This window comes from Actinia tenebrosa, unplaced genomic scaffold (genome assembly GCF_029948245.1).
Source record: "Actinia tenebrosa isolate PJP-AT-01 unplaced genomic scaffold, QUT_ActTen_1.0 PGA_scaffold7__59_contigs__length_16204524, whole genome shotgun sequence".
Lineage (NCBI taxonomy): Eukaryota > Metazoa > Cnidaria > Anthozoa > Actiniaria > Actiniidae > Actinia > Actinia tenebrosa.
The window spans coordinates 8778082-8805120 of NW_028292584.1; the positions used below are offsets into that span (position 1 = coordinate 8778082).

Sequence of the window (27039 nt, forward strand, 5' to 3'; positions counted from 1 at the left end):
AAGACCTGTAAGCGACCACCTTTACATGACACAAGGATGGTCGATTACGAGAGGTTTATAAGAGAAGACCTCTAAGCGACCACCTTTACATGACACAAGGATGGTCGATTACGAGAGGTTTATAAGAGAATATCTGTAAGCGACCACCTTTACATGACACAAGGATGGTCGATTACGAGAGGTTTATAAGAGAATATCTGTAAGCGACCACCTTTACATGACACCAAGGATGGTCGATTACGAGAGGTTTATAAGAGAACACCTCTAAGCGACCATCTTTACATGACACTAAGGATGGTCGATTACGAGAGGTTTATAAGAGAACACCTCTAAGCGACCATCTTTACATGACACTAAGGATGGTCGATTACGAGAGGTTTATAAGAGAACATCTGTAAGCGACCACCTTTACGTGACACTGAGGATGGTCGATTACGAGAGGTTTATAAGAGAACACCTCTAAGCGACCACCTTTACGTGACACTGAGGATGGTCGATTACGCGAGAGGTTTATAAGACGAAACCTTCTGTAAGCGACCACCTTTACATGACACAAGGATGGTCGATTACGAAAGGTTTATAAGAGAATATCTGTAAGCGACCACCTTTACATGACACCAAGGATGGTCGATTACGAGAGGTTTATAAGAATTTCAGGGGAAAAAAATTAAAACTTCATTAACTTTTAAAGGAACGCGTTTCCTTAAATTTTTTAGTAATTTTTACCGAAAAACAAAAAAATCGTAGAGTTCTAGAAATTTACTATGTAAAAGTATTTTTACTATTTTTGATTTTGGCAGGATTTTTCGAAGTATAAGTGCTCGAGTTTTTATTTAATCAATTTTTTTTAGTTTATTAAATATATTGTGTAACTTCAAGAGTGTTTCTTACTCACGGTGTCGACACAAACCATCAAATATTTATAACTTTTGTGGTTTATCAACCAAAATAAATGGGCTGAATTCCTCCTATGAAAGAAACGATTCAAAAACAAAAGAATTTGATATGACGAATGACTCATTTCAACACTGATAATGTCTAGAATCACGATTATCGACGTAAAACTCTTTCTCTTTAGATTTATTCCTCTTAAACGTAGAAACATGGCAACTCTTAAGGAGTTTCAAGCCGGGACAACGCTGAACGTGAAGGAATGATATCTAATAGGATTCCAGTTTGTTATTTACAACGAATGTCGAAAAATTTACGATCATGAATATCTCTGCCAAACTCCAAGTTCTACAAGCTTTATTTGGGTAGGTAAAATATCATTTTTCTCTTAGATTACTTCAAACTTTCAAGATATAGACACTCGGGAGAATGAATTCCAGATTCAAATAAACATTTGTAAATGCAAGTTCGTGCGAACAGCTCGCTTATTTTTCGAAATATTATTCAGAATTGGACGCCACAAACTCTAAATATTTTTGCCGTACGAATCTATCGTTAATTGTCAACATATATTTTCTTTACCAAGTTATGCTTAGGGAAAGATAATTACGTTTGAGAGGGGTTTGATTTTTCAGTCAAGGGCCGTAGCGACCACATAGTATCAGCTCAAAGTTTCAATTCTCCATGGAGAATCGTTTAAATTGCATTTATTTTTTATATATTTTTGTTATTGAATTCAAACTTCAACCGGCCAATGTTTCGTTTATTTATTTCGTACGTAAAAAATTCATATTTTACGACTGGAGGAAAATATTAATATAACAACATATTAGCAGAAAAACAAATAAAAAATGTACCCAAAAAATTTTCCTTATCTTTTATCAAAATTTTAAAATAAAAGTTGAGTTGTCGATAATACATTTAGGACACCTTAAGAAATCATAAAAATAAAAACTGTATTCCGTAATGTAGCAAACGTTCTAACAACATTTTTAAAGATAAAAGCTTTGGGAATCTTCGTAGCTATACTCCATTACAAGTTTCATTTAGATAATTCGCTCCCTGACTTACACATTGCCGCACTTATTCATTCATTCATCCATTCATTTTTCTTTCTTTATTTCCTTGCTCTTTCGTTCGTTCGTTCCTTAAATCTTTCTTTCTTTACTGAGTTTTCCATACTTCATCTCTTCCTCCCGGTCCATCGCACTTTCTTCCTATCCGTTCTTTCAATTATATCTTCCATTTTTTCTTTCATTTTAAAGACTGATGTCTTTAAATCTAGAGTAGTAAGTAGTTTCTAACGAGAAAGTATCTCATGGCTATTATGTTGCAAAGTGGACTAACCTACCTGGCCTCTCTGCAGCACACAAGAATTAGTCCCAGGCACACTTTTTCACTGAGTACTTGATGGCCAATGAACGAGCATTGTTTTCCTAGATGACACTTTTCTTCTTCTGTAACTAGTATAAACTAATTCAACTTGATAGGGTAATTCTACTTAACCCGTAAAGAAATTACATGTTAGACTAACGTCAGAAGTCTACTAACTATTTCATGGGTTAAGCAAAACAGGATTTTCCTGAAGGCATGTTAAAATTGGGTTGAGTTAGCATTGCAGTGCATTGTGGGACCGTTCGAGGGACGGAATAGACGCAATCTTGAAAATATGTTCTCTAAGGCCGTGGCTAAACGAGGAAACGTGTATCCAGAAACATCTTTACCGCGCGCATGTTTCCTCGATGTTTCCCAGTTTAGCCACATGCGAAACATTGCTGCGTGCAACAAATTTTGCTTCCAAGACGCAAAAAATGTTTTTGCTGTGCGGCAGAAACATTTCATGTTTCCAAGACGCATGGAAACATTGTTTCCCGATGTTTCCTGACAGTTTTGCCACCTTAGGAAACATGTTTCTGTAAACATGATTCCTCGTTTAGCCAGGGACTTAAACGGTCCCACGATGCACTGCAATACCAAATTGATCCCATTTTTACCTCAACCTCGTTAATGACTGATGAATGATACATTCTTATCTCACCGATTCCATTAGCCACCTATAATACACCTTACAAAATTACTCGATTCTGATTGGACAAGAGGAGTACAATTAAATTCCAAATTGGACTCTGTAGAGTCCCAATTAAGTTGCTCAATTTTTTTGAGTGTATTATAAACAAAAAATCGCACAATCTTCTCTTACAATTCGGAATTTATAGATACTGGTGATGTTTTGAAAGTTCTCAAATTGAACTCGCCTAAAAGTTCCCTCCAATTTTGAAAATTTTCAAAACAGCACTTGTACCTATAAATTCCGAATTGTACTCGAGATCGTTCGATTTCCCATACAAACCACGCGTCAAGTGGACGAATTTTGTACATTGAGATCGTCCAAGTATCGGCAATAGACTTACTCACCTACTTATCACATATGAGTAGAGATTGCCAGGTCTCTCCCTCGACTTCAGGGGTTTTTCTCCAGGTTCTTCAGTTTTTCTCTCTACGCAGAACCCAAAACGTTAAATTTCAATTCGCCTGTGAGTTAGCAATATCCTAACTTTGGTCTGCCCAAAGGTTGTTTCGGGGCATCGATTAGAAAGTTTTTTCTTCAATTAAATTTGTAAGTATTTTGCCTTTCAAATAGAGCGTTTTTCGTATGAGTGGCAAACGTAAGATACTGACTTACAGCATGTATACACTGTACGACATGCCGTAACATTGACATGGCTTCCCATAAGGATGGTTATCGTATGAGTGGGAAACGTACGGTATTGACTTACAATACATACACGGTACGACATGACGTAACATTGAAATGGCTTCCCATAAGGATGGTTCATCGCATAAGTGGGAAACGTACGGTAATGACTTACAGTACACACACGGTACGACATGCCGTAACACTGAAATGGTTTCCCATAAGGATGGTTATTGTATAAGTGGGAAACATAAGGTACTGACCTACAGCACATATACGGTACGACATGCCGTAGCATTGAAACGGCTTTTCATTGTCTTCCAGCAATAGACAGCTGGCAAGACGTAGTGGCAGCTAATTTGCCCTATCGTCTCCCACTCATTCAAAAACCGCCCTAAATAAATCAATGCGGTCAAAGAGCACCAACAAAAACCCACGTAGGGAAGAAAATAAATTATATTAATTAATTAAGAGATTTATCTCAGAATTTTAATCCAAGCGATCTGATAAGGTCGTTTATCGAACAAGGTTATTGAAGGTCATTCCGTGGTTCGTCTCTGCGTCTCATCTTTGGGTTTCCTGTGCTTTCGCCACAGGCAACCCAAGCCAAGAACAACTTAATGGGATTGTCAAATTCTCTCAAAACAATATTTTTCATCTCGTGTGATAGAATTCTAAATTTCATATTATTCTCTTTTCTCGTTACTGTCCTGGTGTTTTCAACGCCATGCCATTTATATTTTCAAATCATTAAAGTTTAATGATGATAATAAGATGAATCTCAACTTCGTACAATACGCTCCCAGCTCGGAGGGCATTAGCATAGAGCCCTCCATTTTTTAAGTGGGCAATCGAAACGCTACTTTAATTGCATCAAAAGCTTTCGTTTTAGAACGGGTCTGAGCAAGAATCCACGAAAGCCATTTGTACCTGCAAAAAGAAAAACAAAAGAGGGACAAGTGTGTATACTTTTAAACTTGACAGATCTTGAAGACTAGTCAGTGTCATTTCGAGTATAAAAATCTATCTTTGTTCCAGGAAAATTTCTTTGTAAAAGTCATGCATATTTCCAGTGGTATGAATGGGTCTAAAATTTACAACCGTGATAAAAAGCAAGACAGTTTTTTCTCCATGAGAAACAAGGTTTCATTTGGCTTCAGAAAAGGTGTGAAGTGCATGAGCTTAGTGCCAGCCGCGCGAGTGTTGATCTCATAACAGGTTACAAGCCTATTCACTCCCAAAAGTCATAAACAAAACCACTGCAAATTCAAAAACCAACGACTTAATATTATGGTCAATTGCCTGAAGAAATTTTTTTTAAATTTTCTTTTTTAAAGAATCAGGAAGAAAACGAATCGAGTCTTGATCGACTTAGGTCGCGAAAATTTGTCTCGTCCAAACTCGAGTAAAACTCTTCAGTTGTGAGAGTTTTGTTGTTGAAAAAGACGCTATAGGATTAGCTGATCAATAGTGGTACCCTTAACACATCGACCGAAATGGCATCACCCCAAAAACCACACCCTAAAAGTGTACCCCTGTCAAAGTTCAGGTGTCCGAATTACGTCACTCTCCTAAAAGAGGCATTAGCTGGTGGACGATACGCAGGCGCTGTGTGCTTCTCCGTGACTAAGAATGGAAGCAATACAAACACAGGCTGAGAAAAAACCTTAAAATGCCGGTGAAAAAACATTTGGAAACCTAGCTTTTAAACTAAAAGCTAGAAAACATGTCTAGCTTAGTCAAGAATCAAATTGCTAAGCAGTTAGCAAGGTAAAAATGGAGAAATTTCAGTGATAATGCAACGACAAATGGCTATTACACCTTGATTCTTGAAGAAAATCTTGAAGTTTTGGTTGAGTTTGATTCCAAATTTTCCTTTTTTAACAGGTTTACGAAGAACTTCTCGCCGAATAAAATCAGTGTGAAGTTTCTCAAGGGTGAAGGAGAGTTACACAACTTGGAGCTCGATGAAAAAATCATCTCAGATTTATTAGAATTGCCTCCGTGGCTTCGTATCACAAAGGCTGTCTGCAACAAGATTTCCGCGAAGGTAACCCTTCAGTTCACCCTCAAGTAAAACCATTTTGAAATCTTTATTACGTTTGACAATCCTTACTAAGGGAGTTCACGATCTCTTGAGTCTAACCTCTTGATATTTTCTTATTATTTTTAATATTTCGTGGTTTAAGATTCGAGTTTCAACGTCGCGTCGACTTGTTTTGGTTTCTGTCAAAGCTCACGTTGCTTCTCCCATTAAGAATTAGTTAACGAGAATTCAAGTTATATATCCCCTCAATAATAGTGTTTTTATTATCTGCCGATCCTAGATATCTTTGTTTTACCAACTATATTACCTTAGGAAACATTAAACTTAAGATCCAGTTAAAAATTCTCAGGATGTTTGGACAAAATTATAAGGATTTTGAGTGACAATATTTAGTTTCAGTTCAGTGTAAAAGAATGACTCAAGGTTTTTCACTCTTAATTTATTCCTCTCTCGTAATTAAAGAAACTAGAATTTACAAGTTCTTATCTTATGAGTTATAATCTTGTCAGTGAACACAAACCAAACGCCCTTTTTTATGGCTAGTTTTCTGTTGTTTTTTTCCCTCAATAGAATTAAGTCGAACTCGACTAGACTACAAGCCATTTGGGACAAAACCTAAATCATTCAAGAACAAAAGATTTTGAATAATCATTATGAATGATTGCTCTTGCGATTTGAAAACCTTTCTCTTCATTATTCAACCGCGATCAGTTATGGAATATTTATTTAATAAGCACTTACGTTTATATATATTTGTAAAATGTATACATTACATTCTTTGGGCTTAGGCATTTGATGGAAAATCTCATCTACAAATTCAGTAGAGACTGTAGGTTTTTAACTTTTTACCTCGTATGAGCTTTTGTTAATATTATTTAGATCATGCTTGAATAAGCATATTGAATTAATAATGGAAAATCCCTTCAAATATGAATGAAAGCTTATCAATAATATTCACTTTGAACAGAAGTGGATAGTGAAATTTAAAACACCCTATTCCATTATTTCATTTTTCTAAAATTCTAACCATGTAGATTATTAGAGTAACAGCCTCTGGGCTGATCTAAGTCAGGGCATATGCTCTGACTTAGATCAGCCCAGAGGCTGTTACTCTAATAATCTACATGGTTAGAATGGCTAACTCACAGATCAAACCCTGAAACAACTTCTGGGCTGATCTAAGTCAGGGCATGGCTAACTCACAGAACCAACCCTTATGGAATTTCCAAAAGGATTACTTGATGAAGATTTTTTTCCAGAGTAACTCAGTGCCCATTGAGTAGCAGGTGGCTAGAGGCAACTTGTCATCAAGCACACTGTTTATGTCAAAAATACTGTACGTATTACTTTCCTAGCTAATCAAGGGTTTTCTTGCACCATTTTGATAGTAAAGGCAGCAACTTCCCCTTAGGTATCTTAAGACCCTGAGTGTTGGTCCAGCCAGAACTTGAACCACAAACTCCTGGAAAACAGACCGACACTCTTACCAATTAAGCTAATGGTGTAGCATTATCAGATGCTTAGCCGTGAGCTAATACACTCATAGGCCCACCTGGATACCAGCTTTTGGCTGAATGGGCTACCCTGTTTAAATAAAGGTTCTATTATAACCGTAACCATAACTTACTGTATGCTTATTTTTTGTTTATAGATTCACTGGACTAAGCTCAAGACAGATCCAATATGCCTGGTAAGGTTGAAGATGGATCAATTGATCATCAATATTATCAACTGTAATGTTATTAATGGACACTTCTTAAAAATAAATTGTCTTAAATGTGAGGGTAACTTGGAAATACAAAAGAAATGCCTCAAATCTCATTGAGAAAAGCTGTGATTTTTTTTCCGTATTATTACATTAGCCTTGCAATAAAGACAATATTGTATAGAACGGTCTGAACCCTGGTGAATGAATGTTAATCGAAGTATTATGATCATCCGGTTGGATGTAGTCCTGAGAAGGCAGTATAAATATGACCAATCTGACTTTTATTCTTCACTTGACTCTGAAGATGACTTCCGTTCAGGTTGTCGAAACGTCACTCACATCAAACAGTCCTTCTCAGGACTACGTCCACCCGGATGATCATAATACTTCGATTAACAATAAAGACAATGTTGAAAAGAGTCCATTATGACTTTGGGGAAGTATTTATAAGGTGAAATTACTGTAGGTCTAATACTACTATAAGACAAATAGCTGTCCTTAACCTGAGAGAAATCAAGCAACTCACTGCATAATGATTGAAACTGTCATACCAACTTATTACCCCATGTAACCACGACAACTAAATTCTTTAATGACTTAGTAACAAACTGTACATTCAATAAAAGTTTGAATGGTATTGGTTGGCAATCAATCTATGACTAACGTCCTCTGCAACAACAATAATAATAATAATATTAATAATGGTAATAATAAATAATAATAATTACACAACCTAAGAAAGAAATAACAGCAATACTGCTAAACTGTAACAAAGCCTAGGTTCGTCCCACTTGTTATTGTAAATTGAAATGACAGAAAGAAAAAAAGATGCCATAGTAATAATAATGATAATAATGATAATAATAATAATAATAATAATGATAATAATATTAATAATAATGATAATAATAGAGTGCAAACAATATAACCGTGAAACTTTAGTAATACTAAATAGCACAATTTTATGCAAATTCCATTGTTTTCTATTGTCGAAGCACTATTTTGCACTATTTAGTAATTAGTGTTTCACGGATTAATTGTTTGCACTCTAATAATAATAATGATGATAATAATAATAATAATAGTATTAATAATAATAAATAGGAATTAACAGTGGACTCCACAGAGTGGCTGTTCTTCCACCGTCACACCTTCAGTCAATCTGTCGTTCTTTCATTCCTCAACTTGTTTACTTATTGCTTTGTTTGTTTACTTTTTTACTTGTTTTAGTCTGTTAATCTGTCTCTCACTATTCCTATTTTCATCCATCCATCCATCCATCCATCCATCCATTCAATAATTTTGATAATTGACCATTATTATCTTACAGTACTTAGACTGTGTAGAGATTGACATGGAAGAAGTAATCCTGACCCACACAAATTCAACTTCCATCCCACCACGCACTCCTCTTCCTCCGCCTCCACCAACCAAGGAGAAGCAGCCCAACCGCTACGGATTTGTTGAGAAAGTCGTAGATGGAATGTTCGTCCAAATGAACTCAGTCAACATATCATTCAAGTCGTTACAATTCCAGGCAAGCGTCCAGATATCTCGTCTCATAATTCAAAGTACAACACCAGAATGGAAGCCGGATGATCTGCGGAATACTCGCATTAAGGATGAAGGGAGAGGAGAGGTGTTGACATTTAAGGAAATTCATTGGTCAACTTTGAGGATTGATGCTAATGCGATAGTACCTGTAAGTACCTTATAAATATATCATATTGAGAGTAAAATAATTACATAAGAAACACCACCCCTCACTCGCCTATTCTCTCTTATTAGATATTATTATTATTATTTTGATCAAACAAGATCATGTTATATATTTAGTGTTAGCACTTTGAACATTTTACTTACAGTTAATTAATAATAATAATATATTAATGTTAATTATTAATTATTATTATTATTATTAGTTAATTAATAATAATGATAATTACTCAAAATTAACATGAAGATGGAGTCAAGATGACCCTGAAACGTTGTTCTTTAAGGTGGCTGCCTACTTTTGAACGTTCGAATTGAGCTCACGATGAGCGCGCGCTCAAAAACCGCTGAAAAATCTACAAGATTTTATTGAAGAACCATACGCGTTTTGAGCTTCAACGGGGCAAAACCCTCAAATTTTGCACGGGACTCTATATTTTTTGATAGCTCATTCGAAAAAACTCCTAAAAATCTAGGTTATATCAACATTTTAGGAAAAGTTTAAATCAGGAACACGTGAAAAAATAGATTTTTGTAGGGATTTTTGTTCGACTTTATGAGATTTTTCAAGAGCACCGAAACTACAAAATATGACAAATCAATGTATCTCTCTGTCTTTTTGTCGAAAATATCCATGTATTATTGTAGAAGGATTGACTAGCCTTCGTTCGTGCAATCATATAGTCTGCAAATAACTCTTATCTTATGAATCTTAATTTTTTTCTAATCACTTCCGGTAGCGCAAGTTTTACTCCAAAAGCTCTTGCGTAGGCTCCCATTAAATGCTGATTATCTCGAAAACAAGCTCGGGATACCCTATTTTTCTTTCCAGATTTGGAATCAGCATTAAATTTCAATTCGGAAAATCAAAGTTTTAAAAAAAGCTTAAATCAATTTCCAAAAGTAGGCAGTCACCTTAATCTCCCTTATATTTCTTGTAAAATTACTATTATTAATGATAATCATTGTTGTTGTTGTTTGTTGTTGTTCAAAAACATAGAACATAGAAACTGAGACCAAAATGTTACATGGAAAGTACATAAGTAATAATTCCTTATTACAGGGGCAGATCCAGGATTTTGTTTAGGGAGGGGTGCTGTGCACAAAGTTAACCCAGGGAGGGGTGCACCCCTTAGAATCAAAGGGAAAAACAGTATTGGTTATCTTTGAAGTAGGGGCACAAAGTGGAACCAGGGAGGGGTGCGCACCCCCTGCACCCCTCCCCTGGATCAGCCCCTGTATTAGATGTATCTAGTGATGCAGCACCTGGAATATTCATATAAAATTGCACTGACGGAAAGCATGGAGGCAGTTTTTAACACTTGTTTCATAATTGGCTGTGTTATTTCAAATGAATACATCAGAGGATAACTGTGTCATTTCGCTGAATACCTTTCATTCTCAGCTTCTATGTTCTATGTTTTCAACAAGTCCTTTTCGACACAACAATGATTTTACAATTATTATTGAGTGTACATACATAACTCTCCACTAACCTAAAAAATTTTTGGTTTTTACTTGACATAGGAAAACTGCAAAGAAAAATCTTCACCAATCAGACTAATCACTAGTCAATCAGCACTTCATATAACCATCAAAAAGAAGCTTGAAGATTGTTCTGTAGTATCAGCGCATCTAGAGCTATTACTCGATGACATATTATGGGTACTGAGTCAATCACAACTCCAAGCTTTAGTAACTTTTATGAATTCAATAAATAAAGCTATTGAAAAATCGGGAGCAAAGAAAGAACCGACACCCAATGGAGTGACACCCGGACAGACCACCCAGCAACAGGCGCCACTGCAATATACCTCCTCAAATCTACAGAATAATCCTGACTCAGACCAAGGCTCTGATTTCTCAAAGCATGATCTACTTGAAACGTCATATCACTTGCGAACTGGACAAATTGATTTACATCTATGCGACGACTCAAATGAAAAGGACAAGGAAAATGGTACCGACTCCCTGGCGGGCGGGGCCATGCAGATACATATCAATAAACTAGCAATTGATAATTATCCGTATCACTTAGCAGGGACGTCTAGGACTAAATGGGTGTGCCATAATGAGGCATCACTTACTCGTGCATACTGGGTTAACCAGTTACTTAATACATTTAGGAATAATGTTAAGAGTAGGAAGGTGCCAACGCCAGATGGGATGGCGACGAGGCCCACAAGAAGTAAAGCTGAGGTGAGTTTAATTATTTGATTAGGCCAAACAAAAAAATAAGTGTGTTTCTCGTTGCATGAGAAAAATAATTGGGGTCAGTAGGTTCGTTCTTTTTTTCTTTTTACTGATACAACAGTGGAAATGAGCTTACTGGGAACCCTGTGGTGCATTTGGGAAAAAAATATTAGGATCGGCAAAAATTGGCAAGAAAATTAGGGTTAGTTGCTCAACAGGAAACACTTATTTTTTTGTTTGGCCTTATAACAAAACTGATAACTTGTAGGATTTCACATGGTTTGATGCTGTAGTTATGTGGGGTTTTTTTTCATGTTTTTGACTCAACAATACATGTGAGTAAAGTTTAGTATGTTTCTCCCTCGATTTGAGGGTTCCCCAGGTTTTTTGTTTTTCCTCCCTCTGTACAACCGTATGCTAAATTCCAATTTGATCTGTGGGTTAGCTGTGCCCTGACTTAGAACAGCCCAGAGGTTGCTTCAGGATTCGATCTGTGAGTTAGCCATGCCTTGACTTAGATCAGCCCAGAGGTTGTTTCAGGGTTCTATCTGTGAGTTAGTCATGCCCTGACTTAGATCAGCACAGAGGTTGTTTTAAGGTTCTATCTGTGAGTTAGCCATGCCCTGACTTAGATCAGCCCAGAGATTGTTTCAGGGAAGATTCTGACTTGACAAAATTTGAAGGAATTTATAAAAGCTTTATTTCCACTTATGAGTTTTATTGTTTACCTAAAACTTGGTGTTTATATTTTTCAGGGAACATCCAGTACAGATAGCCCTTCACCACCAGCCCCTGCACGCCACCATCCTCCACCACCTTCTCCTAACCCATCCCACAGGTCTACCCCACCCAGCCCACAACACCAACGTATCGGACAGACACAAAGTCAGCGCCGCCCAGTGTTCATGTACGAAAACTGTTATTTGGTTCGATGTGAAGAGTTTTCAATCATGCCTGTCACGACGTACAATGCACCTGATGAGGGTGTTGCATTCTTGTCGTCTGATAAGAAGGCTCTTTATCTACCCAGTGATATGCCAGCTTTCCAGGTTGATTATACTCAGTACTATTACCCCACTGGCATAACATCACCAGGTACTACTTCTTATTTGAGTATTTTGTCTATCTGCCTGTCAAGCTGCTTGTCTGTCAGCCTGTCAGCCTGCCAAGCTTCTTGTCTGTCTGTCTGTCTGTCTGTCAGTCAGTCAAGCCACTTGTTTGTCTGTCTGTCTGCCTGTCAAGCTGCTTGTTTTTGTCTGTCTGTCTGCCTGTCAGCTGTCAAGCTTCTTGTCTGTCTGTCTGTCAGTCGGTCAAGCTACTTGTTTGTCTGTCTGTCTGCCTGTCAAGCTACTTGTTTGTCTGTCTGTCTGCCTGTCAAGCTGCTTGTTTCTGTCTGTCTGTCTGCCTGTGAGGCTGTCTGCTTGTTTGTTTGCTAACCTGCTTGTCTATCTTTCTATCTATCAGTCCATCCCAGTGACCATAGGATTTTCTCAGTGACTAACACTGTGTTTCTTGCTTAACTAAAGAAATAACTGTCTGGCTGACCTGACACAGTCTGTCCGTCTGTCTGTCTGTCTGCCTGTGAGGCTGTCTGCTTGTCTGTTTGCCAACCTGCTTGTCCGTCTTTCTATCTATCAGTCCATCCCAGTGACCATAGGATTTTCTCAGTGACTAACACTCTGTGTTTCTTGCTTAACTAAAGAAATAACTGTCTGGCTGACCTGACACAGTCTGTCCATCAGTCTGTCTGTCCATCAGTCTGTCTGTCTGTCTACTTGTTCGTTTGTCACCTTTTTCATTAACTTCAATGTATTGTGAACCAGTTTTTCTTGATTTCTAGTTCCAACTCCAAACCTGTTTGTCCAGTTGAACCCAGTACAGCTAACACTGGATACAACCACATGTATCTGGTTTAACCGGTTTCTTAGGACTATTTTCAGTGTTGGGGTAAGTTTTGCTTCATTCGTCTGCCTTATTGAATAGCCCTTTTCCTAAAAGAGTAGCACTTATTAGCCAATGGCTAACAATTGAGTTACAATAGACCTCTGTAAAGAATAAATTCCATTCCAGAGCACGTGTCATTCCCTAGAGTATTATTTCTTTGTTTAACGGTTGTACACGAGAAGACACATGAATATGGATACACAACTCAAACAAAGAAACTTATTCTCAAGACCATGTGTCATTCCCTAGAGTATCATTTCTTTGTTTAACGGTTGTACACGAGAAGACACATGAATATGGATACACAACTCAAACAAAGAAACTTATTCTCAAGACCATGTGTCATTCCCTAGAGTATCATTTCTTTGTTTAACGGTTGCACATGAGAAGACACATAAATATACAGTCAATTCAAAAAACGTTGTCGTCGACCGGCTCAAGCCTACGCGACTGGACCGAAAGGAATATGGGTAAAAATCACTGAAGCGGTTAAATATTCGTTCTGAATTAATTGTTCCCGCTAGTAATAATATAATAATGGCCAGAAACAATCCATCAAATGCATGCATTTGGGTTTAGGGAAAGGAAAACAAAGCAGTTATGATTCAGTTCACAGTTTCGAAAATATGAAGGCATTAAAAAAAAGTCTCCTTCGACACTTCCCGCTCGCCTACGAAGGTCCGTGCTGTAAACCAGGCATAACTAGTCAGATAAAATTATGGAGTCAACTCGGCTTCAATGATTGCTACCCAGAGTTCCTTTCGGTCCAGTCGCGTAGGCTTGAGCTGGTCGACGACAACATTTTTTGAATTGACTGTAGATATAAATAGAGGATATTACATGGGCGCGAGGAGATACGAAATTTATCTTCGAGTGTTGAAAAGATCTCTCACGAGTGAGCGTAGCGAAAGAGTGAGAGATTTTCAACACGAGAAGATAAATTTCGTATCTCCAAGCGCCCATGTAATATTCTGTTTATTAAATAATTATCAATGAAGTATGTTTTGGCTTTTTCAGGCAATTCTTTCCGTGTATTTTTGAATAGCCATCGCAATGGTGTTATTTTCACACGTGAAAATAACATGTTATTTTCACGTGTGAAGATATCAATTTTTCGAAATAGAGAAAAATAGATATTTCATTGGTAATTATATAATAAAACAAAGTATCTTATTCTCAAGAGAATAACGTGTTCTGAAATGGGAAAGCATCAAGGCAAACCTCTACTTCTTTTCTTTCCCTCTGTGAAATGATATTTCAAAAATATATAAGTATTGTTTTTTATTCCTTCAGGATTCTTCTTGTGGTTTACAAGCCCAGCAGCCCTCAAGACCTTCACACGTAGATATCAGATTTGAAGCTTTAATGCCAAAGGTATGTGTCATGAGGTGCTCTAAAGTGCTGTCAAGCACAGACACACGGTGCAACATTATCTGCAGTATTTAGTCTACACATTTTACATTTTTGACGGGCAAGCAATAGTCCCCTTCACAGTTCCTTGCACCATCTTGAAAGGTAGCCGTGCCTTTGCATCAAAGTGAGGAGAACGGCGAGCTTGCAATGATAGAGACCTTGAACAATTATTCACATGTCTCTATCATTGCAAGCTCACCGTTCGTCTCGCTTCGATGCAAAGGCACGGCTACCTTTCAAGATGGCGCAGGGAACTATAAGAGGGACTATTCTCAAGTACAGTGTTCATACATATTGATGGTTTTCACGGCGGCCATGTTGGAGGGACTTAACAAAAGAATTGTCAATGAATTCTTTTGTTATATCCTCCAACATGGCCGCCTTGTCTATTGTTATTCAATTCTCTTGGGAATGGTTGAAAACCATCAATATTGAAAATTGCATAAACTCCAGGTGAATGTTTGTATGCAATTGTATTTACCTAATTCAATCCATCTCTTTTCTCATTATCCATTTAGATTGTTCTTCCCTGCCCCAGCGAGGCAGGCTGTCACTACCGCGAATCTCGACCCCAGGCCCTCCAGATCCAAATATCACAGGTAGCCCTTACAAACAGTCGCGTAGGCTCCAACTCCTCTCAAACAGAGCTCCTGATGCTCCTACAACAGTTCTCATCGTCCAAGCTATACACTGATTACAACAGGTTCCCTAATGAGTTCAGTGACGTCAGACCACTTAGTAACTTGGCCTGGTTGAAGGATTTTGGTGTGGTGGATGACCCTGTAAGGATTGAACGACTTATGAATGGATTGAGGACAGACACGACGGGGCCATGTAAACCCTCTCAGGTACGTTTAATATGAAACGCTGGTTGATAAAATGATAGGTTTTGCCTGAGACGATACTTTCAGTATTGATTCTATATAAAGTGAATAGTTGCATGGTGAAAAAGTCCTTCATTTGAGGGTTGCGTCTTTAAGTTATAAGGGTTTATAATTTAGACCGTGACGTCGTACTGGGAATTTGGTGTGTTTGTTTTAACCTGTAACACTAAACGCAGGCCATTATGAGACACCAAATTTACAATAAACATTTTGTAGACCATGAGTATGATGATAATGCTCATTAGGAATTTTTTCTTGAGCAAGTTAAAATTCGTATTTTCGATGAAGACCAGTATGACGACATATTGAAAACCCTCGGCCATGAAAGCGGATAGACCTAATCGGCTAACGTGTTGCTATGTACGTTACCACCAAATTCAAACCTTCTGGGACTTAGTTTCATTGTTCGTTATATTTTGGTTTCACAGTTGAATTCGTAGAGACAAACGCTTCTATTCCCAGAAGGTTTGAATTGGGTGGTAACGTACATAGCAACACGTTAGCCGATTAGGTCTATTTCGGTCTAGTGGCCTTGGTTCGTTTATTTTATACCTGAGACAAAGTTTTCGCTATCCCAACCTTCTGGCTAGTAAATAACCTCTATGTCAGTTTTTCATTGCATATCTTTCTCATCTAATATATATATATATCTTTCTCATCTGACATTTACTTGTGTTTGATTTGTCAGGTGTGGTGCTTGTCAGCAGACCAGTGTTGGGCGGATTTCATGGGCATCACCAACAACAAGAACCGTCCTATGCCCTTCATCGAAGCTATACCCCTACGACTATGGGTATGTACCCCTTTACCTAAAAACACCCCAGAAATAACCCCTCCTAGCCCCACCCAGTCTGACGACGAAGACCCTCGAAGAATACCACAGCCTTCGTCAGTGGCTTCGTCTCCCGGATGTGTGCGTTCACACCTACAAACCTCGGCAGCAATCCATATATCCAACTCAAGCCCTAACCTTAAGCACGGGTCTAAAGACGTGAACACTCTAGGCAATCGCATCAATGATATAAAACCAAAGAAAGAACTTGGTATAAGTCCACCAGGTACCAGCTCGCTTCCCGGTTCTCCGAGATCGAGGGATGTTGGGTTCGACCCCCTGACGGACATGAAGAGAGGGAGACATGAAAATGATTTCATCATTGGCAAGTCTTTTCCGGTGGCTAGTCTGTCAAAGAACTCGCAGTCGCTAAGTTCTTTGAGCCAGGAAGAGTTAAACGGAGGGGTCGATTCATCTTCACACGGTAGTGACACCAGGAATAGTGACGGAGGGCTAGATCAATCCATCCCTGTTGCGATTACTAATAATAAAATAGACACTACTATCTCGGGGAACGAAAATCCGAAGGACTCGTCTCGGGTTACCAATAAAGGACCAGGCTCGTCGGAGAACTTCCCTCATGGGGGCTCCAACACAACTAATGAAGATGCTCCTAATTTACGCAAGGGATTTGGGTCGTACTCCAGCAATGAAGAAGAAAACTTAAGTGATTACCCAATGGACTTGCCAAAAGTAGCAGACTTGAGTGCCCTAGCCATCATCCCCGCGCACTTTACAGTTCAATTTGATCATTTCCAATATATCTTTTTACTACGGCTCCAAGAATCTTTGGTGAAGATGCAAGAGGAGCTCAGTGCCGAGGCACGGAGGCACCTCAGTGAATCGACCAGTACCTCGGATGTTCCCTCTGGGAACGTCACCTTCTCGCTGCTCGCTAAAAGGGGTGAAGTTAGTTTAATACTTCCTCCCGGCCCCGAGTTGTCCAACAGTAGAGGTAACAGTAGTGCGAGCAGTTATCTAGACCCGGGGTTTGTGTCTGACGGAGAGCCTGCGTTACCCGATGTAGCAACCGATGGGCTGGACACTAGAACAGATATAATCTCTCCATCACCCAAAGACGAACAGAACATCCCTCCGTTAAATATACAGTCCAAGTCATCCCGTGCAGATTTACTTCCGTTCTCTAATGGGACTTCCGGCACCGGTCAGATAGGGCGTTGCAGCACCTCTCCTATGGGTGACCCAAGTGGCTGGTCACAAGATGGTGATAAGGTTGTGACTAAAGCACGACGAGGTAGCGATGCTAGTACTAGTAGTAGTCTGCTTGGAACAAGCGTCGAGTCTAGTGCGAGAAGCAGTGCTAGGAGTATGAGATCAAGTCGGATTGTTTCTATATTCACAGCAGAAGGGACTGATCTTCACTTGGGTATCCAGATGGAAGGAGATGACACCACGGTCAAGGTTACACTACAAGATCTTCAAGTCGACGAGAAAGGGAACCACATCTTCGAGAAGTATTTAAACCAGAAGTCCTTCAAAGCTCCACACGAGAGCTCCACCATAGTGCCACACCCACTCCCCACCTCTCCCCCCTCGGTGAGCGTCCGAGCAGAGTTTGGGCCTGGGGCCGAGCGTAATACACCGTCCGCTGGGGAGCGTGGATTTGCGCATGTGCAGTTGGCCAACATGGCTTTGTCGTTATCAATGAGTAACATGGAGAGTTTGAGTGAGTGTTTCGATGACGAGATCCTGTATCCCAAAATGCCCTTCTACGTAGAGTTGAAGTCTTCGAGTCTTTGTGTCCGTGACGACAAGCCACCAAGACTGCTTTCCGCTCCCCCACCCCTCCCCCTGAACGTCAACCTTGAAAACATCTCGATCTTTAGGAACCAAGAGGAAGTTATTCACATCAAAGCCTTGAATCCTCCCCCCGGAATTAGCGGCGCTGGTGGAAGTACAACAGAAGTCGAGGAGCCATTCCGGGGGGACTTGAGTCGGTCTCTGTCGCGCCTGTCACGCACTACCAGCGATCTGAGTCTTGCGGAGTCCATCTCGTCACGTTCAGATAACGACAGTGAACGAGAGTGTATAAAGGCACAGCTGTCGGTATCCCGAGCGGCATTGCACGCCGTGCAAGATGAGCGTCAGGCGTTACTCAAGACTATAGAGCGACTACAGTACGAGCTGGCGATGTCGAACCGAGAGCAAGATCGTCTACAAGCCAAGGTCATTGCTTATCAATCTGGAGGTACGGCAGCTAGGAGAAAGACGCACCAATAAATCGGAAAAAGTTCTGTATTCCGTCGGAAACCCCGCACGAATTTAATCAACCGCTTGTCTCGCTGTGTATTGAGTTGCTCGCGAGTAGATCGGAAAGAAATCGGTATTCGTTCGGAAACATCCCGTATGCATGTATTTGGCATTTTGTCTCGCTGTATTGAGTTGTGCGCGAGTAGATCAGAAACAAATCGGTATTCGCTCGGAAACATATGCATGTGATCGGCATCTTGTTCCACTGGTCGTCTCACTGTGTATTGAGTTAGCGTTCAAAAAGATCGGAATCAAATCGGTATTCCCTCGGAAACATCTCGTATGCATTTAATAACCAGCTTCTCTCGCCGTGTATTGAGTTAGCGTTCAAAAAGATTGGAAACAAATCGGTATTCGCTCGGAAACATCCCGCATGCATTTAATCAACAGCTTCTCTCGCTGTGCTTTGATTTAGAGCTTAGGTAGATCGGAAACGAATCGATATATAATCGTTGCTTAGAAAGACATTCGTAAGTAGATCGGCGACTCTTCGGCATCAGATCTGATTTCATTCTGACAAAAATCATGAGTGTATTTCTTTTGGTAAGTCGACAAAATACGTTTCGTAAAGGTCCCGTCGTTTTATTTGAGAAGATATTTTAATATTAGGGAAAAAAATTCATTTTGAAATCTTATGCTTAAATGAAACGATAGACGAAGTATTCAAAATTCGAAAATTACCTCATTTAGAGTTTAGGTCCATATAAAGTCCGTGTCTGTCTGTCCTGCAAGTGTACTTATCCTATGGAGAAGCGTGATAGAGTACAAACACTAAAAGTGTGCAACATAGATATCACTAAAATAGAGGATATAACACGGGCGCGCGGAGATGTGTTGAAAAGAGCTCAAAACGAGAGATTTTCAACACGAGAAGGTAAATTTCGTATCTCCAAGCGCCCATGTAATATTCTGTTTATCATATATTTATCCATAAAATCAACTTAACAAGCTTTTTATTATTATGAAAAGTTTTTATTCTTAAACTAATAGCTTGAATACACATGCTAACGATATTTTCACATGTGAAAATAACATGTTATTTTCACATGTGAAAATATCAGTTTTACGAAAAGGAGAAATATAGGTATTCTATGGATAAATATGTGAAAAATAGTTTTATCTTATACTAATTCTATTGTTTTCTTCTGTTTGATTAGTGCTATTTACTGCTAAATAGTGATAACTATTGCACACATTTAGTGTTTGTACTCTATAAGCTGTCCTTATCCTGCTCCTTTTATCTTTTTTATCTTTCCTTGAGTATTATTTCTTTCCTTTGTTCATGTATACATTGGAAGCCCATATTCTGCTGACAACTCCAAGGAGCTACAGATAACCATTGACCCAAGCTGATAATACTTTACATCAAAATTATATACAACTAATCAATAATTAACTTAGTAATGAATTCAGTTTATAGTGCATTCATTATTTATACCTGAATTTTTTATGGGGGGGGGGGGGGGGGGGTTGAGGTGTAAAATGTATTTGGGTTACAGTGGGATTTTCTTTTTTGAATGGTGGGCTGGGGGGGGGGGTGGGGGGGTTAGGTGGTGGTGTGTACCCCCAAATTCAGTTAATACCTCGATTTTAAATTTAGCTGGAAAAACCGCTAAAGGGCTATTTGCAGGTCGAGGAAAGACTGGGTCGAGTTTGCACTGCATTGCATTGTGGGACTCTTAAGAAATAAAACGTCCCATAATGCACTGCAATGCCAACTAGAACCAGTCTTTTCCTCAACCATGGAATGGTTAAGAACGCCTGGTAAGAATGTTTGAGTCATACATTGTACCTAAATTATGAATTCGCTAACAATATTAAATTAATTTTGTGCAATAATAGTTTTGTAAATATTTCTTTGTACAACAAGAAATATAATATATTTAGCTTAACATACGTCACATCAAGACCGTTTTGAGTATGAATTGATGTTATTTGGAGAACAATATTTTTGGTGTGAATTTTGAACGCGAGATTTGACCTATAATATTATGACGTCACAGCTTGTTTACATGGGCAAGAATAATAGGAATTTAGGAGAAATTTTCTTTCGTATGGGATATTTAGTACAACATTTATCTGTTATCACCTTTCCCCGTATAATTAACCATTTTTTATTTTGATTTAATTTGTTTTGCTGCTATTTGACCCCCTCTGGCGACCATGATCCTTAGCCTTAAAACAATAGATTATTTTTGATGTGACGTCATAGTGTTATAGGGCAATTAAAGCTCTATTAATGGTTGCAAGAATTACCATGAGAGTTGATTAAATTTCAAAGCAGTGGTGGCCATGTTGGAGTTGTTAACAAAGGATAATATTAAGAAGTCTTGTCAAATCAACTCCTAAATTCCAATGGACGTTTGCATGATGGCGTCATTTGACTCCCACTACCAAGATGCTTCGCGAATTTTTTTTCTAATTTTGTATTCCCTCATGAGAATGGTAAGACAATAGGCGACTTGCACTAAGAAATCACGTGACTTCTTGGATGGCAAACGCGCGCTATGTAAACAAACATCAAGATGGCCGCCGTCGCACCGGAAGGCGACAAAAACAGGTTAGTACAACCACTTAGACGTAACTTTTTAGCTTTTTTCTACCAAATATTGGTACCCATGGAGTCTTCAAGCATATTTTACTTTTCGATTGGTCCGAAAGAAAAATTCTTACGCTAATTTTTTCACCAAATCCAAAGCCGCTTCCTGTTTGTTATCGCAACTTTTTTTCGTGGTCTTTGACCTGGGACTTGCTTTTAAAGGGTTTTCCCCTAGAAAACTTTAAAAACAATACACAGACTCATGAAATGTTAGTAAACATTTCCATTCCAAGGACGTATTTCATCGTTATTGATCTAATTCTTTAGCGAGCCGGCGAAAAAAGGGTCGCTTGACCTTACCAGGATGCCTGAACTGTCGTTTGGCGACGTAGAGTTATTTGCCAAAAAGACTGGCGGAGGTTCAACGAGTCTGAAAAAAGGCTACAAATTTTTTGCCGAAACAGGATATCTCCATGATTATAAAGGTGAGTTTTTTGGGGAATTAAAATGTACGAAAAAGCTTTAAAAACGGTCAATGCTTGTGCTGTTGTACTAGTTGTTAACTCTGGCTTGTACTTTGTCGTGCTTGTATATTCAATGGACTCTGTTAAAATTTGACTTTTTCTCTTAGTTCGCTATAGTCAAGAAGAGGCAACGATAGAGAGTAAATGTTTTCGCTCGATGAAAAAATCAGAGAAGCCACATTCAGTATTTATTGTGTGCCTACTGGAAAACAAGAATTTATATGGGAAATGTTCGTGCGTGGCTGGTGCAGGAGGAGCCTGTCAACATACCCTGGCACTTTTACTATTGATTGCACACTGCAAGCAGCTGGGTCTAACAGCATTGCCCGATGAACTTACCTGCACTATGTCAGCACAAAGGTGGAATATTCCTAGGGGAAAAAAGATCACGCCAGAATGTGTTGATCAAGTGGTTGTCAAGAAAACTAGAGGAGCGGACTATACTAAATCTATAAAGAGCTCTTTGTACTCCCCTGCCTCCCAATACCTGCTGCTAGACTCTACTTTCAAAGAAAACCTGAAAGCTCTAGAGCCTGTACCTCTCATATGTACCCTTTTACCTGACATGTCTGATACAAACCTCCCTGCAATTTCTACAAGATTTGGCAAAGTTCCTATAGGTTGCATTTTATCTTATCAACAGAAGCTTACTTCCTCCTATATCATTAATGATTATGCTAATACTGATTTTCCTTCCTTACCATTGACCAGCAACACCTCTTTTACCAATAATTTCAGTTCCTGTTTAAATGCTGAGCAATCAGCTACACTAACCTCCTTAAGAGTTGATGAGGAAATGTCCTTTCATTTAGAAGAAAGAACTAGAGACCAAAGTGAGTGTCAACTTTGGCACACTTTAAGGAAGAAAAGAATAACAGCCAGTAAATTTGGCATAGTAGCTAAAAGACAAGCTAACTTCAAGTCTTTATGCAAGCAACTAGACCCAACCCGTCATGTCCAAACAGCAGCAATGAAGAAGGGAATTGAGATGGAACCATATGCAGCCTATAACTATGCAACCAAAGTAAAAAACAGTTCTGTTAACTTATATCCATGTGGTCTTGTTATTCATCCTGTTTGCCCATGGTTAGGGTGTTCTCCTGATCGCAAGGTCTTTGACATGGAACTAGCCACTGAAAATGCTATGAGTCCTTTTGGTTTGCTTGAAATTAAAGTTGTATGTAAAGATGTTGAAAGCTTACATGATGTGAATTATTTAACTTTTGACAAGGACACCAATCACTTTGCTCTTAAACGAAAACATGAGTTTTTTTACCAAATACAATGTCAGCTAGCTATTACTTGTTTACAATGGTGTGACTTTTTTTGCTTTGTAAGTAGTGATCTTTATTTTCATGAGAGAATTCTATTTGACAGAAATTTTTTTCAAGAGAGCAAAGACAGAGTTGATACCTTTTATTTTACTTACTATATAACATAATGCAATCATCTGTGTTATTTCTTAGGTAAATTCAAATAACACTGAAAAAAGGATAATTTATGCAATACGTAAAAAATATTATTAATAAGTATTGCCATAAAACAACTATTACAATATATTTTATTCAATTAATTTATTTCAAATTAATTCATATCAATTGAAATCTTTTTCATGAAAAGATAAAAAGTTGAATTAATTCAAGAGCACCAATTTTAATTAAATTATTTTGCCAATTATATGACTCTTGTTTTCATTATATATATATTACCATAAAACTGAGTAAATTGGCATGAATATTTATTATAAATTTAGACCCTAGGCCCTTGAAGAATCCCTTCTTATTAAGGGGCCTTGGAAGTTAGTCAACAAACATGACACAGTCCACAACTGGTTAACACTTCCTAGTAAAGATAGGGGAACAATGCCATCAAAAATGTGAAATTCTTTTATCCTTCGGATAGCCCTTTCAACATGAATTCTTAACATGGCTATTTTCTTTGTGTCTATGACTTCTTGTGGCTTAAGTTGACTATTTTCTAATAAGTAAGGGGGTATGTTAAGATCTACTGTCTTGTTCACTAAAAGATCATCAATGTCAAAGCCTTTATCAGCCATAATGCTAGTATGGGGCTCTAAAAGATCTAAAATACCGGACTGTGCAGTTATTTCTTTGTCTGAAATTGAGCCTGTATACAGAGAGCTGACAAAGCACACTGCACCATTTGGTGTGATTCCAATCAAGCCTTTAAGAGTGGTTGAGCTCTTGTAGTTGCTGTACATCTGGGATTGCAGTTTCAGGGATGTTGGGACTTGCACTTTTATTTCTGTGCAATCAATAATGCAATGGGTAGTTGGGTATAACATTTTAAATAGGGGGGACATATTCTGTTTAACAGTGTGAAAAGAAGACCAAATAGGCTGCATCCCAAGGAAGAAGTACAAGTAATTGGCCCAGGTAATAATCTTACGGCTTACAGTTGACTCACTGACATTAAACCTATGTGACAGGTCAAATAGTTTCAACCCCAGTCTTATTCTAACCAAAAATAGGAATAGTTCATCAATAAGTAACATTTTTTTGCTGCCTGGGCACCCAACTGATATATTACTTCCATAGTAGTATGTCATGGTTTCTGCAGAGGGCTGCACAAATTCATAAAATAAAATAAAATGCTGATATGAAGGAAATCCAGTATAAAATTTGATGGAATTGCTATCATTTGTGAATCTTTCACATCCAAATTTGTAGATCTTCATGGCAGATAATCTGGCCTTCAGGTCTTCTATTTCCTTCTTTAGTTTTGTTATTTCATTTTCAAGAACATCAGTTCCAGTTGTATATCTGTTTCTACAAACAAATGCATAATGATGCTATTAAAAGGAAAGTATTTTGGGTTTTTCATTCAATATAGTGTTATATGTCTATAAATTTTTCTTTAATTTTTAAAGCAACATATATATAAAACAACTAATAAGCAAATTGTACTGAAAAAGATAAAACAAGAGCATTTGTTAAGTTTTGATTTCTCTTTCTCTTTGCATGATTAACATGAATTGTTTATTACTTACATAGCAGCATTTGGCAACTTCCTCACAAGTACGCGTCTGGGAGGCTTGTTGATGGTCCATGCAAACTGAGTTGGTATAGCATGCTTTTTTAATCTTCGGCGCCCACATATATCCTTTTCTTCTTCATATTGATCAGTGTCAAAATGTCTTGAACATACTCTGGTGTTCGATGTTATCTAATCGAGGCATAAATATTCATAAAAACTCGTAAATTATTTCTGCTCACATATGCTTTGTATACAAATAAATTTTTTAGCGAGTTTGACGCTGTAAAATAAGACTGACCAATAAAATCTAGTAAAAAATTTAGTAATGAACAGTAACCAACGTAAAATCTTACCTTAAAGTTTTCTCCGATGTCTCTTCGTATTTTAACAATCCACTGTTTTCTTATTTCCTCTCGACAAGGGAAGCGGTGAAATGACAAACCATCATCACGTCGACCATCGCTTGTGCATTTAGGAACACAACAAACATAGTTGTTTGTTGGTCTACACGAATTGTGAAAATTCGGAATAAGACGATTTTAATTCGCGAAAAGTAAAGCAAAGGATAAAGTCCTGTGTTTAGAGTGTATTGTTTTTAAAGTTTTCTAGGGGAAAACCCTTTAAAAGCAAGTCCCAGGTCAAAGACCACGAAAAAAAGTTGCGATAACAAACAGGAAGCGGCTTTGGATTTGGTGAAAAAATTAGCGTAAGAATTTTTCTTTCGGACCAATCGAAAAGTAAAATATGCTTGAAGACTCCATGGGTACCAATATTTGGTAGAAAAAAGCTAAAAAGTTACGTCTAAGTGGTTGTACTAACCTGTTTTTGTCGCCTTCCGGTGCGACGGCGGCCATCTTGATGTTTGTTTACATAGCGCGCGTTTGCCATCCAAGAAGTCACGTGATTTCTTAGTGCAAGTCGCCTATTGATGATAGTGTACAGAACAAAAGAAAGTGTGCAAGAGATTCTGGTATCGGTAGTAAAAATGACGCCATCATGCAAACGTCCATTAGAATTTCAGTAGATGAAGCGCTACTCTGTAAAATTGCCACTTTTAAATACCATTTATTTATTCATTATTTATTTATTTATTTTGTTAACACCACCAACATGGCGGCGATGACGTACGCATTTGAGTCTTGAAGTGACGTACTAAGATTTCCTTCTTTTGAAATAGCCCACTTTCGAGATATTAGAATTATATTAGCCCTTTTTTTGTAAAGCATAATTTGTGTGTTTAGTAAGAGTGAAATTTCAAAGAATTTTTTATTTTTGTTAAAGTTGCGCATTTGTTATTCGTGATACTAAATTGATTGCTAATCCTGAGTAAATGAGTCTAATCAGGAGACTAATACTAGATTTCGTACGATTATGATAGAAAAGGGTAGATGTCATATTTTAATGAGTCGTTGCGAACCCAACGGAGACAATGAGAAGCCATTTCAGTGTCACAATGTCACTAAAAAGCCGATAAAGTGTTACTGTATGCCGAAAGTGGGTTATTTAAATTTTAAAAGCTGCACTAAAAAAGAGAAAAAATATATAATTATTTTTGTGAAACTAGGTATAAACGTTATAAATATAAGAACTTAAAATATCGAAAAACCGCATGCTGATAATGAAATTAGGTCGAGCTGTAACAAACAGCTATTTCGATTTTACTTGACCTTTAAAATAGTCACCTTAATAGAAGCTAATTTTCATTTACTATTCCAAAAGGTCTGCATGTGAAGCAGGAATTTCAAAAGTATTTTTCAGAAAAACACAACTTTGAGTTTTGCTGACATGTTTCGGTATTAGACAGGCTAAGGTTGAGGAAAAAGCTGGGTCGAGATTGAAGTGCATTTTGGGCTGTTTTGGGGGACAAAATACACGCCCCACAATGCACTGGAATGTCAACTCAACCCAGTTTTTCCCACAACCTCGGAACGTCTCATATGCATTAGTTTGGTTTATACCGTAACAAAAATCAGTCCTGTTTTTCTTTAAAAGACTATAGGATAGTTTTATTTCGCAGCCGTTTTGTGAAATTCCCCTCCCCGTCCCCTCCTCAAGTCATGAGCTCGATTACGTAAAGCATGTTAACGAACTAAAGTTAGGGTAAATACTTTAAATTAGGATCTAATTAAATATGGTAAATTTTCAAAACGATTTTTAAAAAGGGGTGATGAAGTTATTAGTTCTGAAATAAAAAATATCTTGTTTCTGAATTGGTAATGCAGTTTTCCTTTTCCTTTTTTTCTTTTTATATATATACCTATTTCAATAAACTTTGTCATCGATAAGGGCAATAGGCGATTGGTCTTAACACTAAGGTCCATGTTCTTGACGAGAATAAGAAGCAGAAACACAAGTCATTCCAGCTATTCTTGGATCTTGCAATAACCT

General features: G+C 38.0%; 3 protein-coding genes across 5 annotated transcripts; 2 read left to right on the forward strand and 1 right to left on the reverse strand.

Annotated features, from left to right (window-relative positions):
• Positions 1 to 1023: 1023 nt before the first annotated feature.
• LOC116286756 (bridge-like lipid transfer protein family member 3B) lies at positions 1024 to 19983 on the forward strand. 3 transcript variants are annotated; one of them, XM_031693329.2, is made up of 10 exons: positions 1024 to 1256; positions 5474 to 5636; positions 7285 to 7323; positions 8672 to 9043; positions 10582 to 11253; positions 12003 to 12342; positions 13088 to 13194; positions 14485 to 14565; positions 15123 to 15452; positions 16177 to 19983. In XM_031693329.2, exons 1-10 carry the CDS (start codon positions 1213 to 1215, stop codon positions 18559 to 18561), a joined length of 4533 nt encoding a protein of 1510 aa, XP_031549189.1. In that variant the 5' UTR covers positions 1024 to 1212; the 3' UTR covers positions 18562 to 19983. The 3 variants fall into 3 exon arrangements, with proteins under 3 accessions (XP_031549189.1, XP_031549188.1, XP_031549190.1); XM_031693328.2 differs by lacking the exon at positions 1024 to 1256 and adding an exon at positions 5204 to 5356; XM_031693330.2 differs by lacking the exons at positions 1024 to 1256; positions 5474 to 5636 and adding an exon at positions 6850 to 6969.
• Positions 19984 to 20136: 153 nt separating this feature from the next.
• Positions 20137 to 26861, forward strand: LOC148905505 (uncharacterized). Its single transcript, XM_089040054.1, has 3 exons — positions 20137 to 21151; positions 21458 to 21615; positions 21762 to 26861. The coding sequence occupies exons 1-3, from the start codon at positions 21117 to 21119 to the stop codon at positions 23093 to 23095; spliced, it is 1527 nt and encodes a 508-aa protein (XP_088896180.1). The 5' UTR covers positions 20137 to 21116; the 3' UTR covers positions 23096 to 26861.
• LOC148905506 (uncharacterized) lies at positions 23376 to 25583 on the reverse strand. The gene is made up of 4 exons (XM_089040055.1): positions 25471 to 25583; positions 25005 to 25155; positions 24665 to 24840; positions 23376 to 24443 (listed from the first exon to the last, which is right to left on the reverse strand). Exons 1-4 carry the CDS (start codon positions 25503 to 25505, stop codon positions 23411 to 23413), a joined length of 1395 nt encoding a protein of 464 aa, XP_088896181.1. The 5' UTR covers positions 25506 to 25583; the 3' UTR covers positions 23376 to 23410.
• Positions 26862 to 27039: the final 178 nt, after the last annotated feature.

What these genes read in the sequence shown, in the direction of transcription:
- LOC116286756 (XM_031693329.2), top strand. Translation starts at nt 1,213, where the DNA reads ATGAATATCTCTGCCAAACTCCAAGTTCTACAAGCTTTATTTGG. An exon ending in GTTCTACAAGCTTTATTTGG is followed by an intron (nt 1,257 to 5,473) that starts GTAGGTAAAATA and finishes CTTTTTTAACAG; the next exon opens with GTTTACGAAGAACTTCTCGC. An exon ending in GGACTATTTTCAGTGTTGGG is followed by an intron (nt 13,195 to 14,484) that starts GTAAGTTTTGCT and finishes TTATTCCTTCAG; the next exon opens with GATTCTTCTTGTGGTTTACA.
- LOC148905505 (XM_089040054.1), top strand. Translation starts at nt 21,117, where the DNA reads ATGGCCGCCGTCGCACCGGAAGGCGACAAAAACAG. An exon ending in CCGGAAGGCGACAAAAACAG is followed by an intron (nt 21,152 to 21,457) that starts GTTAGTACAACC and finishes CTAATTCTTTAG; the next exon opens with CGAGCCGGCGAAAAAAGGGT. An exon ending in ATATCTCCATGATTATAAAG is followed by an intron (nt 21,616 to 21,761) that starts GTGAGTTTTTTG and finishes TTTTTCTCTTAG; the next exon opens with TTCGCTATAGTCAAGAAGAG.
- LOC148905506 (XM_089040055.1), bottom strand. Translation starts at nt 25,505, where the DNA reads ATGGCCGCCGTCGCACCGGAAGGCGACAAAAACAG. An exon ending in ACATCGGAGAAAACTTTAAG is followed by an intron (nt 24,841 to 25,004) that starts GTAAGATTTTAC and finishes TGCCTCGATTAG; the next exon opens with ATAACATCGAACACCAGAGT. An exon ending in AAGTTGCCAAATGCTGCTAT is followed by an intron (nt 24,444 to 24,664) that starts GTAAGTAATAAA and finishes ATTTGTTTGTAG; the next exon opens with AAACAGATATACAACTGGAA.